The following is a 13287-nucleotide window of genomic DNA, read 5'->3' on the forward strand; positions in this document are numbered from 1 at the left end:
AGCAGCCATGGATGCAGATGAACGCTCCTCGAAGCTCTCCTTCTTCTCTCAATGTCCCTAAGGCCACATTCTCCTTGTTTTCCTCCTGCCTCCGTCCGGCTTCTCATTCCTTTGCGCTGGCCCTCCTCCTCGACAAGGTGCTTACATGTGCCCGGGGCTTGACCCCAGGCTTGCTCCTTTTCCGAGACTACACATGTCCCGGGTGGTCTCATCTATTCCTAAGACTCTAAATTCAGTCTATATGTTGGACACTCCCAACTTGATGCTCTCACCTCAGATTTCTCTGAGATGCAGACCTGTTTCTAGCTCCTGCTTGACATCTTCATATGGATGTTCACTTTGCATGTCTTAAGAGCATCTCAAAATTAACACACCTAGAACAAACTCACGACTGCCTCCCCAACACCAAACTACCCCTCCCCAGGATTCCTCAGTTAAGATATTGTCATTCACCCAGTGGCTTCATAAACCAGAAACCTAAAATTCATCTTCTGGGGGAATGATGTTAAAATTTTTAAATAGCTTTATTAAGGTATATTCGACATACAATAAACTGCACATATTTAAATTGTGCAATTGGATACATTTTGATATATGTGTAATAGCTTGTGAAACCATAGAACAATCAAGAAAATGAACATACTTCAATCTATAGAGTGTCACTGAAGAAGGAGTGAAATTATTGCCATGCTCGGTTTTGACCATTGTATTCCATTCTGTGTTTAACAGTTTTAAATCTGCCCTTTTACACTGAGACTTCCTTTTCTGTGACTTGGGCCCGAGTATTCCAGACTCGAGAATAAGCACAAGCTCAAACCACATGCGCTCTTTTCCACCCTGTGGTGCAGTCCTCACAGATTCAGTGTGTGGGCTTCCGCACGTCGGGGAGAACTGTAGAGTGTTGCTAGACTATCCATGAGGGGTTTGAGTTGAGAACGAGATCTGCAGTGGCCTTTCCTGGCCAGCTCATTAGTGCTCCTAAGCAATGCTTACCTGTTCCACGGCAGCACCTGTGAGTAAACTAATAAAAATGTTTTTGTGCAGAGGCAGGTGTAGAAGTTCTTTCTCAGCTGTCTCAACTCACTGGCACGTTGTTTACCTCCCCCACGGGGATCGCCACCGGCTCTTACCAACACAGTAAGTGTACATGGGTGCTGGCCCTCATGCCCAATAACATGCGCCAACTCCAGGATCCCCAAAAGACAACATGCGGCTACATAATACTGGTTCCAACCGATGTCAGCTACAATTCCTTTTCTGAAACTTTGTCATCTCCCATCACTCCGTCATTTGCTTGAAGGAGATTATGCATTGCAAATATTTGCTTCCAACCATCATTTGTAAAACTCAGTTGAAAACATCATCTTTAACAGTTAAACAAAGACGTATAATTGCTGATCTAGAGAAATAATAAGTACCAAGAATAGTTTATAGTAAATATACTTAATTAGGTTTCATTTGGAAAAATGAATGTCAGCTATAAAGAGATGATTAAGAGGCTTGCTCAGGTTCCACTTCAGTATCATTATCTGAGAGAAAAAACAGCCAATGATATAATACACCTGATATACCTGAGAGCAAAGTTTCATTTAGCTACGAAAGCGGAGGATAATAGATCAAAACGTAACACTGGCTGGCAAACAAGAGAACCAAAGTGCTTTGTTACAGTAATGCTAATCATTTCCCCCTTTAAAACCCCCTGCCTCTTATCAAACAACATTTGGGGTGCTGTAGAAACTACATAAAGCATTACCTCTCTGATCCCAAAGGCCAAGGGCCTTTGAGGATGGGAAAGCTGCCACAGTTGGGGAAATTGTAGGGGAAATGCTCTAACAAAAAGCACATTGATTTAATATAGTTTTGGAACAGAAGTTACTTGTTAATTTCAGTTCATATGGCAACATCACCCCGCAGTAACATATTTGGCCCCGTGGAGAGAGGAATCCTCCTAGCAGAGCAGAGCAGGGCACAGACACTGTTGTTTATAGAGCAACTTTTCTTCTTTTCTCCTCCTCTGCCTCCTTTTCCCCCTGTTCATCCTCCTTCCCCCGCTCTTCTTATTCTCCCTGTAGAAGGAAAGTTACAAAGATTTTCACGTGTTTTGCAATAAACATAGGGGGAAGAGAGTCAAACAAGTCTCTCTCTCCATTCAGGACGGAAAATCAAATTGAGCGTGGCACTGTTCCCTGCAGTCACTGATTTTCAAGGAGAAAAGCTTGCGTAGGCACCCACTAGAGTCCTGCAGAGATACTTGTAGAGAGATAGCGGCATGACATAACGTAAGAAAGATACAGGGTTGGCTACGACAGGGATGGCTTTGGGTGATGTGATGGGGCAACCAGGCAGAGTGGGGTTTTCTTGTATTTTCATTTTGAGGATAAAAACATAAAACAGTATGTTCTTACTTAGATGCCCACTCTGCTTTCGAATGCTCAAATCCAGCAGCAATTTAATTTTTTACTTCAAATATAATATGTCAACCTTATCTATCAAAAAGTAGATAGGCATTCATTGTAATCTTTTTGAATTTCTAATTTTACCTTTGAAAGCAGACTATGGGTATTTATCTTAGTCTTCTAATGAGAAAGGATAATGAGCCTGATATAAATTCAACAAATTTGTGTGTGTGTACTATAAATAAGAAGTAGAATTATTTCACTTGAGCTTGTGTCTGCAATATTAAGAGGAGAAAATATTGTCAGTTCTTAGTGACTGGCTGGGACCACAGCAGGAAAGGGCTCCCCCCTCCATCTACTTCAGCGAATCAAAGCTGCAGATGTGGTCCAGCCTCACGGACTTCCTGGAAGACATCTTGAAATCAGTAAGGAAAGAGTTAAGTCCTCTCTTCAAGGAGTTGGGGAAGAATGTCAGTGGCAGGATGATAGGTAAGAACTTGCTACTTCTGTTGCAGACTAAGTATGAAGTTTGTTACATATCCAGGGTGACCACAACTTCAGGAATATAAAAGCTGACTGCTAAACATCATTAGTGCTACTTTATTCCCTTTGTTTTTCATATCTTCTTTCAAATATAATGAATATCCATTAAGAATAAATATTAAATATTATTTAATAAATATTACATATAAAGATGAATAGATGTATTCATCTTCATGCTGATGCCTGTTCCTGTTTCAGAGTTTACCATCTTATGACTCCTGTGTCAGTCAATTATTTATGCAAGCAAAATGTGCTACGTGTTTGCTCAGCCTGAGAACTCTGTCCTTTTCCTACTGCAGTTTCCTCTCAAAGCTAAGCACCTCTTAAACCTCAGCATCCATTATTTAAATGGTTCTGCAATTGTGTCCTATTTGTTTTTTACCTAAAATATGTAATTGGGTGATAGATTCTACGGTCCTCTGCTGAACCTACTGGACATTATTCAATTTATTTTCTCATTTATGCTCCATATCCGTGATCAGATTATCACAACAGATGCTTTTGGAAGCAATGTCCTTTGTCAACTGGATCTTCACTTTAATCAGTCTATTTTTTTTAATACTTTTTTTTTTCTTTTTTTTTTACCATATGGGTAAATGAGTTTTCCTTCCATTTTTACCTGTTTGGTTTTTCCCTAACTCTTTCCATCTAACTGAATAAAATACTCTATAAATCAAGCCATTATGTATCTATGCCTTATTTCCCTTTCTTCCCTCCCCCAGCCCTGCTCCTTAATTAACATTTATTTATACAGTTACTGTCTACATGAGAGCTGTAACACACAAGTGGGCATGCAGATATTTTGATTGTATATGTAAGGAATAAGAAGTAGAATGGAAGAAAATTCTTTTCATATAAATGCATGTTGTCTGTGTAAAAGATGTCTATCTATATATGTTAGTATACTATTTTCTATAGTCTTAAAATATTTATATTTTAACACAAAGATAAATGAGAGTGTGGAGGAATCTTTGGTGAGATTGTGAATCTAAAATTAAAATTTACAAGGTTTATCTTCACGTGTTCTCTCCTTATGGTCCAGTTTATAGATTTTATTCAGCATCAGCTTTGCCAGAACGGGTCCCTTTTATGTGCTGCGCATTTAGTTGCTTTGGCTGGTTTTATGTTTTATCATGGTAGATAATCCTCATGGCATAATAGAATTTTAGTTTTTATCCTTTGCATCTTTATCCACTAAAAAGCAGCTGTGAGGACTGAGCTATGTTCTTCTTGATCACATCTCTTATGGAAATTGATTACAGGGACTATGGCCTTATATTTACAGGACAGTTTATGTTTGACACCATGAGCATGACTGACATTCTGAACAACCAAGAGGTGGCACAAGCTCTGGCAGATGGATTGACGGAGCTTTCAAAAGGAAATTATGTAAGTGTTTTTTTTAAGGAAGCACACTATAAAACCCTAACACTTAAATACATTTTTAGTTTGTATTTATTGTTTTTTTTTTTAACCAGCATACCCCTCTGGGGCACAATTCCTCAGAAAGATTACATCAGTTGGTGAAAACAGCCACTGAGAGATTCTGGGCCCCTGATCTATTAGGTACACAGGCAGACAAACAGGATTATCTAGGTTATTTGAAGGTTCTGTCTTGTGATTAACCTCAGTTAGAAGTGATTTCTTTAAAAAACACAGCGAGTGGCTTTATCTTTCATATAAACATTATTCAATAGTTCAATAGTATGACAGAAGAACAGAAAGTGGGAAAGCAGATAGAAAAAGATGAAGGCACAAAGGCTAGATGAGAGGAGGGAAAGAGAACAGAAAAGAACAGAAAGGAGCATATCAATAATTTGATTGGGGACAAGCGTGGGGGACGCCTGATGAAGCCTTTTCATCAGAAACAAGTCTTGGATACTCTTCCAGAACAGTCAGTCCATATCTCAGGACACAAGCAGGAGAGGCCCGGAGGCCCTCACAAGGCTACAGGAAAGTGAAATAAGCAGCCGTGGGACTGGGGAAGCGGAGAACAGGACGAGACTCGAGATCGTACTAACACACTGGATGCTGTTTCAGGTCTTTAGTTTTTCAGTGAGAGATTCTCAAATCCATCTCCTCCACTGTAGTAATTTGACTTTGTATGTGCTCCTTATCTACCCTGTGTCTGCTTCGGTTTCACCTTGGCTTTCTGGGTAACCACCAGGTACCTCCAGGGTTAGATTGTGGAGCCTGAGAAGTTGCAGGTGGCCATGACTTGCCTTCTCTGAAGTCTCAGCTCCAAGTACTCTAGGCGACCCTGGGACAGTCTGGTGATGAAGGCTCTGGCGAGCTTTGTTAAAATGATCAGGGAAATTTACAGGGATGACCTTGAGACTACGAAAGATCCTGCACTGTCTCCCGAAATACCAAAGATTTACTAATGTGTTTGGTGTAGGTTCAGTGTTCTTACTGCCACCTCATTATTTAAAAGTAATCGTGTATGATATAGTTTTGGTGGTGCTCAAAGCCATAGCCCGAGAGGGAACCAAATTTGAGTGTTTTCCCCAGTAAATCAGTGGCTGTAGCCCCTCCCCAAGCCTTCTTTCTCCTGAAAGACAAGATCCGTCATATCCTCTTCCTCATCTGGCCAGCAGGCTGATGTGCGGGCCACTTTGGTTCAGAAGACCTTGAGGCCCTCTCATAAGACCTTGGCCTTCTAACTGAATTGTGACAATCAGTTGAGAATCAAGAGTATATGGTAACTGGAATATGTGATGAACTAGGAAGTCCCTCTTACTGACTCTAGTTGAATAATCATTACTTTGTTTTCTAGACTTATATATTAATTAGGTAGAAAACCAAAACTCTACTACAAAATATGTTCTCTTTTCTATACTCTTGTTGACCTATATTTATAATGAATACTTTAAATACAATTTTTGGGGGCCCGGGGGTGTGAATTTTTCAGGACAAGCCTCTGGAATTTTTGTCATGTTTTCTGTTGAAGAAATGTAGTGAAAAGAGCAAGGATGTTGAAGGAGATGTTATTCTGACAAAATCTGACCCAAAGGCAACATTCAGTTCCCTCGTGAAGGTAAAGTTATTGTTGTGTTTCATGCCATTGCTTCACTGGAGAGTTAGACACATGTGCTTAAGAAATTCATAGACAGTAATGGTAATTCTACCCGGAAAGCTTCCAGCTGGTCATTTCTTCTAAGAACTTTATTTTCTTGAAGTATTATTTTAAAAAAGCGTTTGTAATACCATGAGTAACATTTAAGCCACTTACAAGAATTGCACCATGTTGAGTGGAATAACACTCTTTAGGCTCAGAGGAAGGTCTGGACATTTGCATTTTGCCTCTTTTTCAGTTGAGTCTTGAGATAACCTAAAGAGATTTTTTTTTTAATTTGCCTCCCAGGACGTGTGTGTGTATGTGTGTGTGTGTGTGTGTGTGTGTGTGTGTGTGAGAGAGAGAGAGAGAGAGAGAGACTAAGAATGGTTCTTCTTTTCTTAATCGAAATTCACATTCACTAAAGAAAAAGAAGTGGGTTTGAATCTAGCTCTTCAGGCAAAAAAAATAACCATTCTGCCAGTACTGTATTCAGAATCCACACATTTTTGATTAAGTGAAACAATCAGGATCCAGGAAACACTGCAAATTGCATTGTCATTCAGAGAGCTGATTTCTATTAAAAAAAATGTCATTTTAGAACCATTTTATGCCCATAGAACAATCACCTACCTGTCCTGCATGACCACAGGCTTGGGATACCAGCCCCAGCACAAACTCACCACGGAGACTGGTGGTAGGGATAGACTGTGAGTTCCCTTAGCAGGCACATCACTTGTTGCCTTATTAACCTGACATTCTGGAAGTGTTCCCAGGGGATAGTGAAGTGCTGGGAAGGGCGACAAGGGGTTCACTAGAGGCAGTGTCCCCTCTAGCCACCCCAAATCTCTTTGCAATTCTTGGGGATTATTCTCCTAAAGGGTAAATGTCTTTTCAACGTGCTGGCTGAACTTAAAACATGTAATCACTTTAACAAAATAATGCAGAAACTTTGAGCTTAAAGTTGCCTTAACACCGGAAATCAGACTTGCTAGGGTTACAGCCCCTGTCTCTAATGAAAATGCAGAAATGTGAAACTCTTTAATGCCTAGAAATCTCTTTCATGTATTTTTATTTTTTTAATTGATATTTTTATTAAAATAATCCAATTAGAAAAAAATACATTAGATTCTTATTTGGTTTGCTATTATTTAATAATTAAGAGCTTATACACAAAGCCCATAAAACAAAGTTGGGGGCCACCAGGAGGAAAAACAACCACAGCTTAAACATGGGTGCTGTATTAGGATACAATAGAGAAGCTGAGTTACTACTCCACACTTTGGGGTTTATTTTTGAAATTAGATGTTCCTGCAAAAAGCACATAAACGTCACAGCCTTAGGAGTGGAAAGTCATGGCTTCTGCCAAAATACTGCTTTCAGGAGCCTTACACACACATATGTATCGTCGTCGGCAGCCGTCCGTCTCGAGAGACGATGGTGTAGCTTCTTAAGAGTCTATCTGCACCGCCGAGAATGGTTGTGCAGTCCGACTCGGGAGTGACACGGTATCTGTCTCCTCCCGTGTTGAATCGACATCTTGCGATGACGCTGGAGTGTCCTCTCCAGTGAAGCTGAAGCTACAGAGCCTGGGCAGGGTGATATGGAGGGTCTGCTGTTGCCCATGTAGCAGACCCCCCCTCTCTTCGCAGCTGAAGGGTCCAAGGGAAAGACGGAGTCAATACAGCTTGGCTTCAGGTGCGCCGCAGGAGTTGCCGGTGTTGACTACAACGTCGAACCGCCTTAGGGACTCCGGCTCCGGATTTTCTGTCGGGGTTTACTCCCTTAGCCTTTCCCCTGAAGAGATATGCCGCAACACACATATGTATATAGAGATAGATACATCTGTCTACCTACCTATCCACCCATCCACCATCTTGCTGCCCAATCAGCAGTGGCTCCTGGTTTTCGTGTGCCTGTAGTGTTTACACTAATACCATACCACAGTCCCCCAATTGCAGATGAAGAAATTGACCCAGAGACTAATTGCCTTGGGGAGGAAGGGAGAACGCCTCTCAGAGGAGGACACTGTCAAACCTTCTATAGGTCCAAGTTTTTATTATGTTGGCTACGTGCAGAAATGCATGACTTGAGGAGGCAGCTCCCTTCCTCACCATCCTTAGGAAGGACAAAGAGAAACGTAAATCAACATACAGTGATAAGTGGTTCAGACTTTAAGGGCCAGAGTACACTGCAAAAGTTTAGACTACACTCCGGGAGTTAAACATTCCGATAACATAGATTTGGAGTTATACAAAGCAGAGCAGGCTCGACTAGCTTCAAAGAGCACATTGCATTCTTATTTTTTTCCCTAAAACTCTCTGGAGCATGAGAGCGATAGTGTGGCAATTGGGGCGTGCCAACCAGCTGTCCATAAGACTTATGGGCCCATAAGATGGCCCCAGCTCATGGAGCGGTCACAGTTTCCAATACCATAGAGACTGGTTTCCCACACCATAAAACCATGACAATGGGTCACAGCCACGATCATAGTTGTCCCTGAGCAATACCTGTCATTTTCACAAGTACTTCCGGCCCCTAATGCAGGAAGCCAAGTGTTTTCTAGGAGAAGCTGGACCAGCAAACTAGGACGTCTCTGGAAAATACAGTGTCCGTGTGGGCTCCAACCTAGAGGAAAATTTCTATCACGTGATCAGACATCTCTCTTACTTGTCATGGGGAAAGCCAAGGCAAAGGCCACCAACCCAAAATAATCGTTTTCCTAGAAATGTGCGAAGTTTGTTGTTTCTGTTACTTCCTCTAAATTCATCCCTAAAAACAAAATAAGGGATAGTATCTGATTTGGTTTTCTATCATTTAACACTTAAGAGCTTGTGCCCAAAGCCCATAAAACAAAGTTCTACTATCTAAAAATAGTCTCTAAGAATCCTAATAATTAGGTGTATAATATAAAATGGGAAAACTTGCTGTTTTTATGTTCAAACAAAATTATTATGCCATATCAATTTCCTGTCCACAAAGAAAACTTAATATTTAAGAAAAATAGCTGCTGCTAAGCCAGAGGTGAAACAAAGCCCCAGTGTGAGCAAGCAGCTTCTGAAAGAACCGGTGTGGTCTGGGATGCCTGCTGATGCCTGAATGTTAATGCATAAGCCTCCTGGGTGCCCTTACAATAGGGTGATAGCCCAGATAAGGGCTCCTTCCTTATCTATGAGATCCACAGAGATTCTGTTTGGCCTGGGTTCTCTGCATCATCGGCCTGACAGCTTGAGTCTAATTTTCACTGTGTGTCTGCAACCATTTGGCCCCCACAACTGTGGGTGTCACTGCTGACTGACTGAAGTTGCTATTTCTCTGTGTAAACGATCAGCACTATGACTTATTTTGGAAGAAAGGTGTTCCCCTCAGAGATATTTTATTTTGTTAAAATTCAAGGTACATTTTTCCACCCCAGTGTAAATATAAACACACACCGGGTTGCTATGATGCAGCCACAAATGGGAAAGACAAGAGAAATGACAGAAAGCACTCAGGTGGGGTCTCCACAGACCCCCAGAGAAGCTGCCTGGCTGCAGTTAGGATGGGGCCCTAACCCAAAGCCTCCAGGCAGCCCTGGGGCTACAGATACACAATCAAATTCACTGCCATGTGAGTAAGGCAAAAGGAGTCTTGGTTACAAATCGATTGTTTTCCTTCCAGTCTCACCCCTGGATATCAGGATTTTACCCTGGGTAGTTTTCTCTCTAACAATGCCATGCAGCAGGGCAGCAGTAAGGACCGTTAATCCTCATTCGCTCTCAGCATCAACATGGGACCATTGTTCTCTTGCTAGTGTGGACCCAGGGATGGCTGCTGTTTCCATGGAGGCCGCAGGAACAATGAACAGCCCTGGCCAGGTTGCTGAGGGCATTGTCCTCATAAGCCAGGCATAAGCCAGGTTTTAGGTTCAATCCCCAGGCAGGGCACATACGGGAATCAGCCAGTGAATGCATAAATAAGTGGAACGGCAAATCAGTGTTTGTCTCTCTAAAATCAATACATTAAAAAAATGAGAAAAAAAATAAAAAAGAACAATTAACAGGTAAAGTGAAGAAAGAATAGCCATATTAAATGTGGTAACAGACAGGTCTAGAAAGGACATGTGAACTGTTTCAGATGCATTTTCATCAGATGATAAAAGGGGTGCGTTTTATAAAGTTCTGGGAGTTTTTCTTCTGGCATCTTAACAGTAAGATAACCTGCTTGCCCTCTGCTGACAAGAGACAGAGTGGAGCTGAGGAAGAGGCCTGTGACCAGTACATGTGGGATGCCCTCAGCCTGGGGTGGGCGGGGAGGGGCAGGGAGCTGCCGTGGTTGTAGTTTCTCAAGTATAATACAACTCAAAGGAAGCTAAAGTTTTTGTTTTTATTTTTTAACATAAAGTTTACTTTAAAAGAGGCATCATCTTGTTCAGTGCTTAATTCATAGTTCGGTCCGAAGGCGGAGCTGGCTGAGAGCCTCCTGTGGGCGTCCCAGGAACTCTGAATAATCACGTCTGCATTGACTCTGCAGGAGAGAAATGTTTTGCAAGACAGTCTTCAGGACGCAAAACCAAGTCTCAGCAAAAATGATCCCAATTTTGAGGTGCTGGTTCAGCTGGTAAGCCAATTATTACATAATAAGAATTTTCCATTTGTGTTTTTCCTGACCCTCCCCCTCCAAAAAATACCCCCCCCAAAAAAACAAAAAACAAACAAAAAAACCACTTAAGCCTTTATTCTGGTTAGTTCTTTTCTTTCTTTAAAGTTCCAAGAAGAAGGTTTGGGGGAACTCCCAAATGTAATTGGGGGGAATCCAGTCAGTAGCTTTTTCTTTAAAAATTTTTGATTTATTTATTGTTTTTCTATTACAGTTGTCCCACTTTTCCCCCCATTGCTCCCCCCACCCTCACCCCTACCCAGCCTACCCCTTCTCCCACAGTAGATTTCTCTTTCGAATGCTTCCTGGTCTGAAATAAAGTTGACTCATTTTGGGAGCGAAAACCACCTCTGCTACTCCATGCTTCTCTAACACGACGCTAGGACGGCATTGAAAGACATGGCGCATGCACAGGAAGGTTCCCAGTTTCTAACCGACCAACCAGCTCATGGTGTGACTTAAGACGTTGGGCAGAACCAGTGTAACTCTCAGGGCTCCGTCGCCCCGGCGGAAGGGGCAGTGCGCGGAGGCGGCTGCGGTCTAAGCGGAGGCGCGGTCGCGTCCCGCGCTAACACACAGCGCACCACGCGGGTGCATGCCGCGCCCGTCCGCGCCCGTCCACGTGTATCGTCCTCTTTCATTCTCGGGATCCTGTAGTGTAGCTATTAGTAACCACATTTCTGTAGATGAGGAACCAAAGTTGGAAGACTTAAATGACTTCTCTATGGTCAGACCATTGGTGGAAAGAAGCCTGACTCCTGTGGCCGTGACCGCAGCCCCGAGGCTCTTTGGCAGCGGACCGCACCGGGGGGCAGCGCACCTACTGCAGTAGCACAGACCGTGGACCTCGCTGGAATGGGTGTCGGCGGCTGTGACAGCACCGCATCTGACTGTGGATGATACTACCTGACAGCAGTTTTAAGGCCACAAAAAGCTTGACAACAGAAACATTAAGTCAAAAATCATTATATATGTTGAATAGCTTCAATAAATTTAAAAATATGTAAATACATAATATAATATGGGCTGCAAGGCAACCCTCAAGCAGGATGTAGATGTATTTTTTTTAACTCATTAGATATATTTAAATTGACATTATATATAGACCATGTGTTTGAAAGATCCAATTCACTAAGAACGGTGTGTTCATAGTATTCCAGAGAGTTTTCTAATTGTTCTCTTAAGTTACTTTTCCATTTTAATTTTAGCTCGTGAACTTCTGGTTGACTTATTCTGGGTGAAGATCACATGGCACTATGCTTTACCACTGTCGTTTTATTTCGGGCAGCTTGGGGCATACTTAGGGCTGGAGGGAAAAGAGGAAATTGTGTTCTAAGAGTATTAATAGTTCTAGGCTCAAATACAAGCCCAATAATTTTAGACATTTAAATATTATAATTGTTTTCTATTGTAAAGGTGCTCATTTCACAACTTTTGAAAAGTACAGATAAAAGGAAAAGAATTACCCATTCTCAGTAATGAAAATTAATTTCTCCAAATATAAACATAGCACACATAATAATAGGGTCTAGGGTTACTTTATACCAGCCTATAATTTTTCCCTCTGCATTAAACAATAAGACAGGACTTTGACATATAGAAAAACAGGACAGTTGGCAACCTAACCACCCAGGAGAGATGGGGTCACAGTTCCTGAGTTAGGTGCATTTTCCTAAATATGGAAAGAAGAGCATGAGTTTCCATATTTCATAACATGCCTGTGGGAAGCAAATTGATAATGAGAGGGCCAGCTCACTCAGCTCTTTTATCTGCAGGATAATCAATAAAACACTACTGGAAACAACAGGACAATTAACAAGAGTGGGCAATCCAGAGGCTTCCTCACCCCACTGTGAAGGCAGGATTCTGTCTTCTCATTACTGTACAGCCATCAACGAGCAACGATACTGAGCACATATCCGATGGGCAGATGGATAAAAGCCAAGTCCCATTGTGCCTTCTCAGGATCTAGGATTAAAGTTCTATCTCTACTCTGGCCTCACACTGGCCTGATGTGAGGGGTTATTTGGTGACATTGGGGACAAGCAACGGATAGTGAGGTCCTCCGTAGTCCCCTATCAAGATTCCCTTAACCCCAGCATGTCACAGACCAGAAAGGGGCACCTCAGAGGGACTGCCTCATTGCTCCTTGCTTCCTTTCCTCTGTCTCCTTCGACTTTCGGGTTTTTTTGAGGCTGTAAGCCTGAAAAGAATCATCATACATTCGCAATGCTTTCCTACAGGAGAGAAAACTGCAGACGGACTCGGCCATGAAGCGAACTCGAGTGGTCGGGGAGCTCTTACAGAGCGAGCGAAGATACGTGCAGACGCTGGAAATTGTAAGAGATGTTTATGTGGCACCACTGAAGGCAGCGTTGTCATCAAACCGAGCGATACTGAGTGCTGCTAACATCCAGATCATTTTCTCTGATATTCTGCGGATTTTAAGTCTCAACAGGTAATTCCTGAATATGTATATTCTGAAATACTTGTTTTGCGGTGAGAGGAACCCACACTGAGCTGCGTAGAGGCTCAGGCAGTCTCTGCCTCTCTTGGGGATGCTAAGCATCACACAGAAGAGAAAGCATTCTTGCCACTGGGCTGCAGCCAGTAGTGATGATTCTCGGGGGTTTACCTCTGCCTCAATTCAAGGCC

At 42.2% G+C, this 13287-nt stretch overlaps 1 protein-coding gene across 1 annotated transcript in view; it reads left to right on the forward strand.

The window, feature by feature from the left end:
- ECT2L (epithelial cell transforming 2 like) overlaps nucleotides 1–13287 on the forward strand; it is a 70332-nt gene that overhangs the window by 42354 nt on the left and 14691 nt on the right. Inside the window, exons 9-14 of the mRNA XM_090280674.1 lie at nucleotides 1045–1137; nucleotides 2703–2885; nucleotides 4225–4328; nucleotides 5851–5976; nucleotides 10507–10593; nucleotides 12876–13090. Of these exons, the coding sequence (XP_090136800.1) occupies nucleotides 1045–1137; nucleotides 2703–2885; nucleotides 4225–4328; nucleotides 5851–5976; nucleotides 10507–10593; nucleotides 12876–13090 (808 nt within the window). The remainder of the gene's footprint in view (nucleotides 1–1044; nucleotides 1138–2702; nucleotides 2886–4224; nucleotides 4329–5850; nucleotides 5977–10506; nucleotides 10594–12875; nucleotides 13091–13287) is intronic.

This window comes from Furipterus horrens, unplaced genomic scaffold, assembly GCF_987537825.1.
Source record: "Furipterus horrens unplaced genomic scaffold, mFurHor1.1.pri manual_scaffold_6, whole genome shotgun sequence".
NCBI classification, from domain to species: domain Eukaryota; kingdom Metazoa; phylum Chordata; class Mammalia; order Chiroptera; family Furipteridae; genus Furipterus; species Furipterus horrens.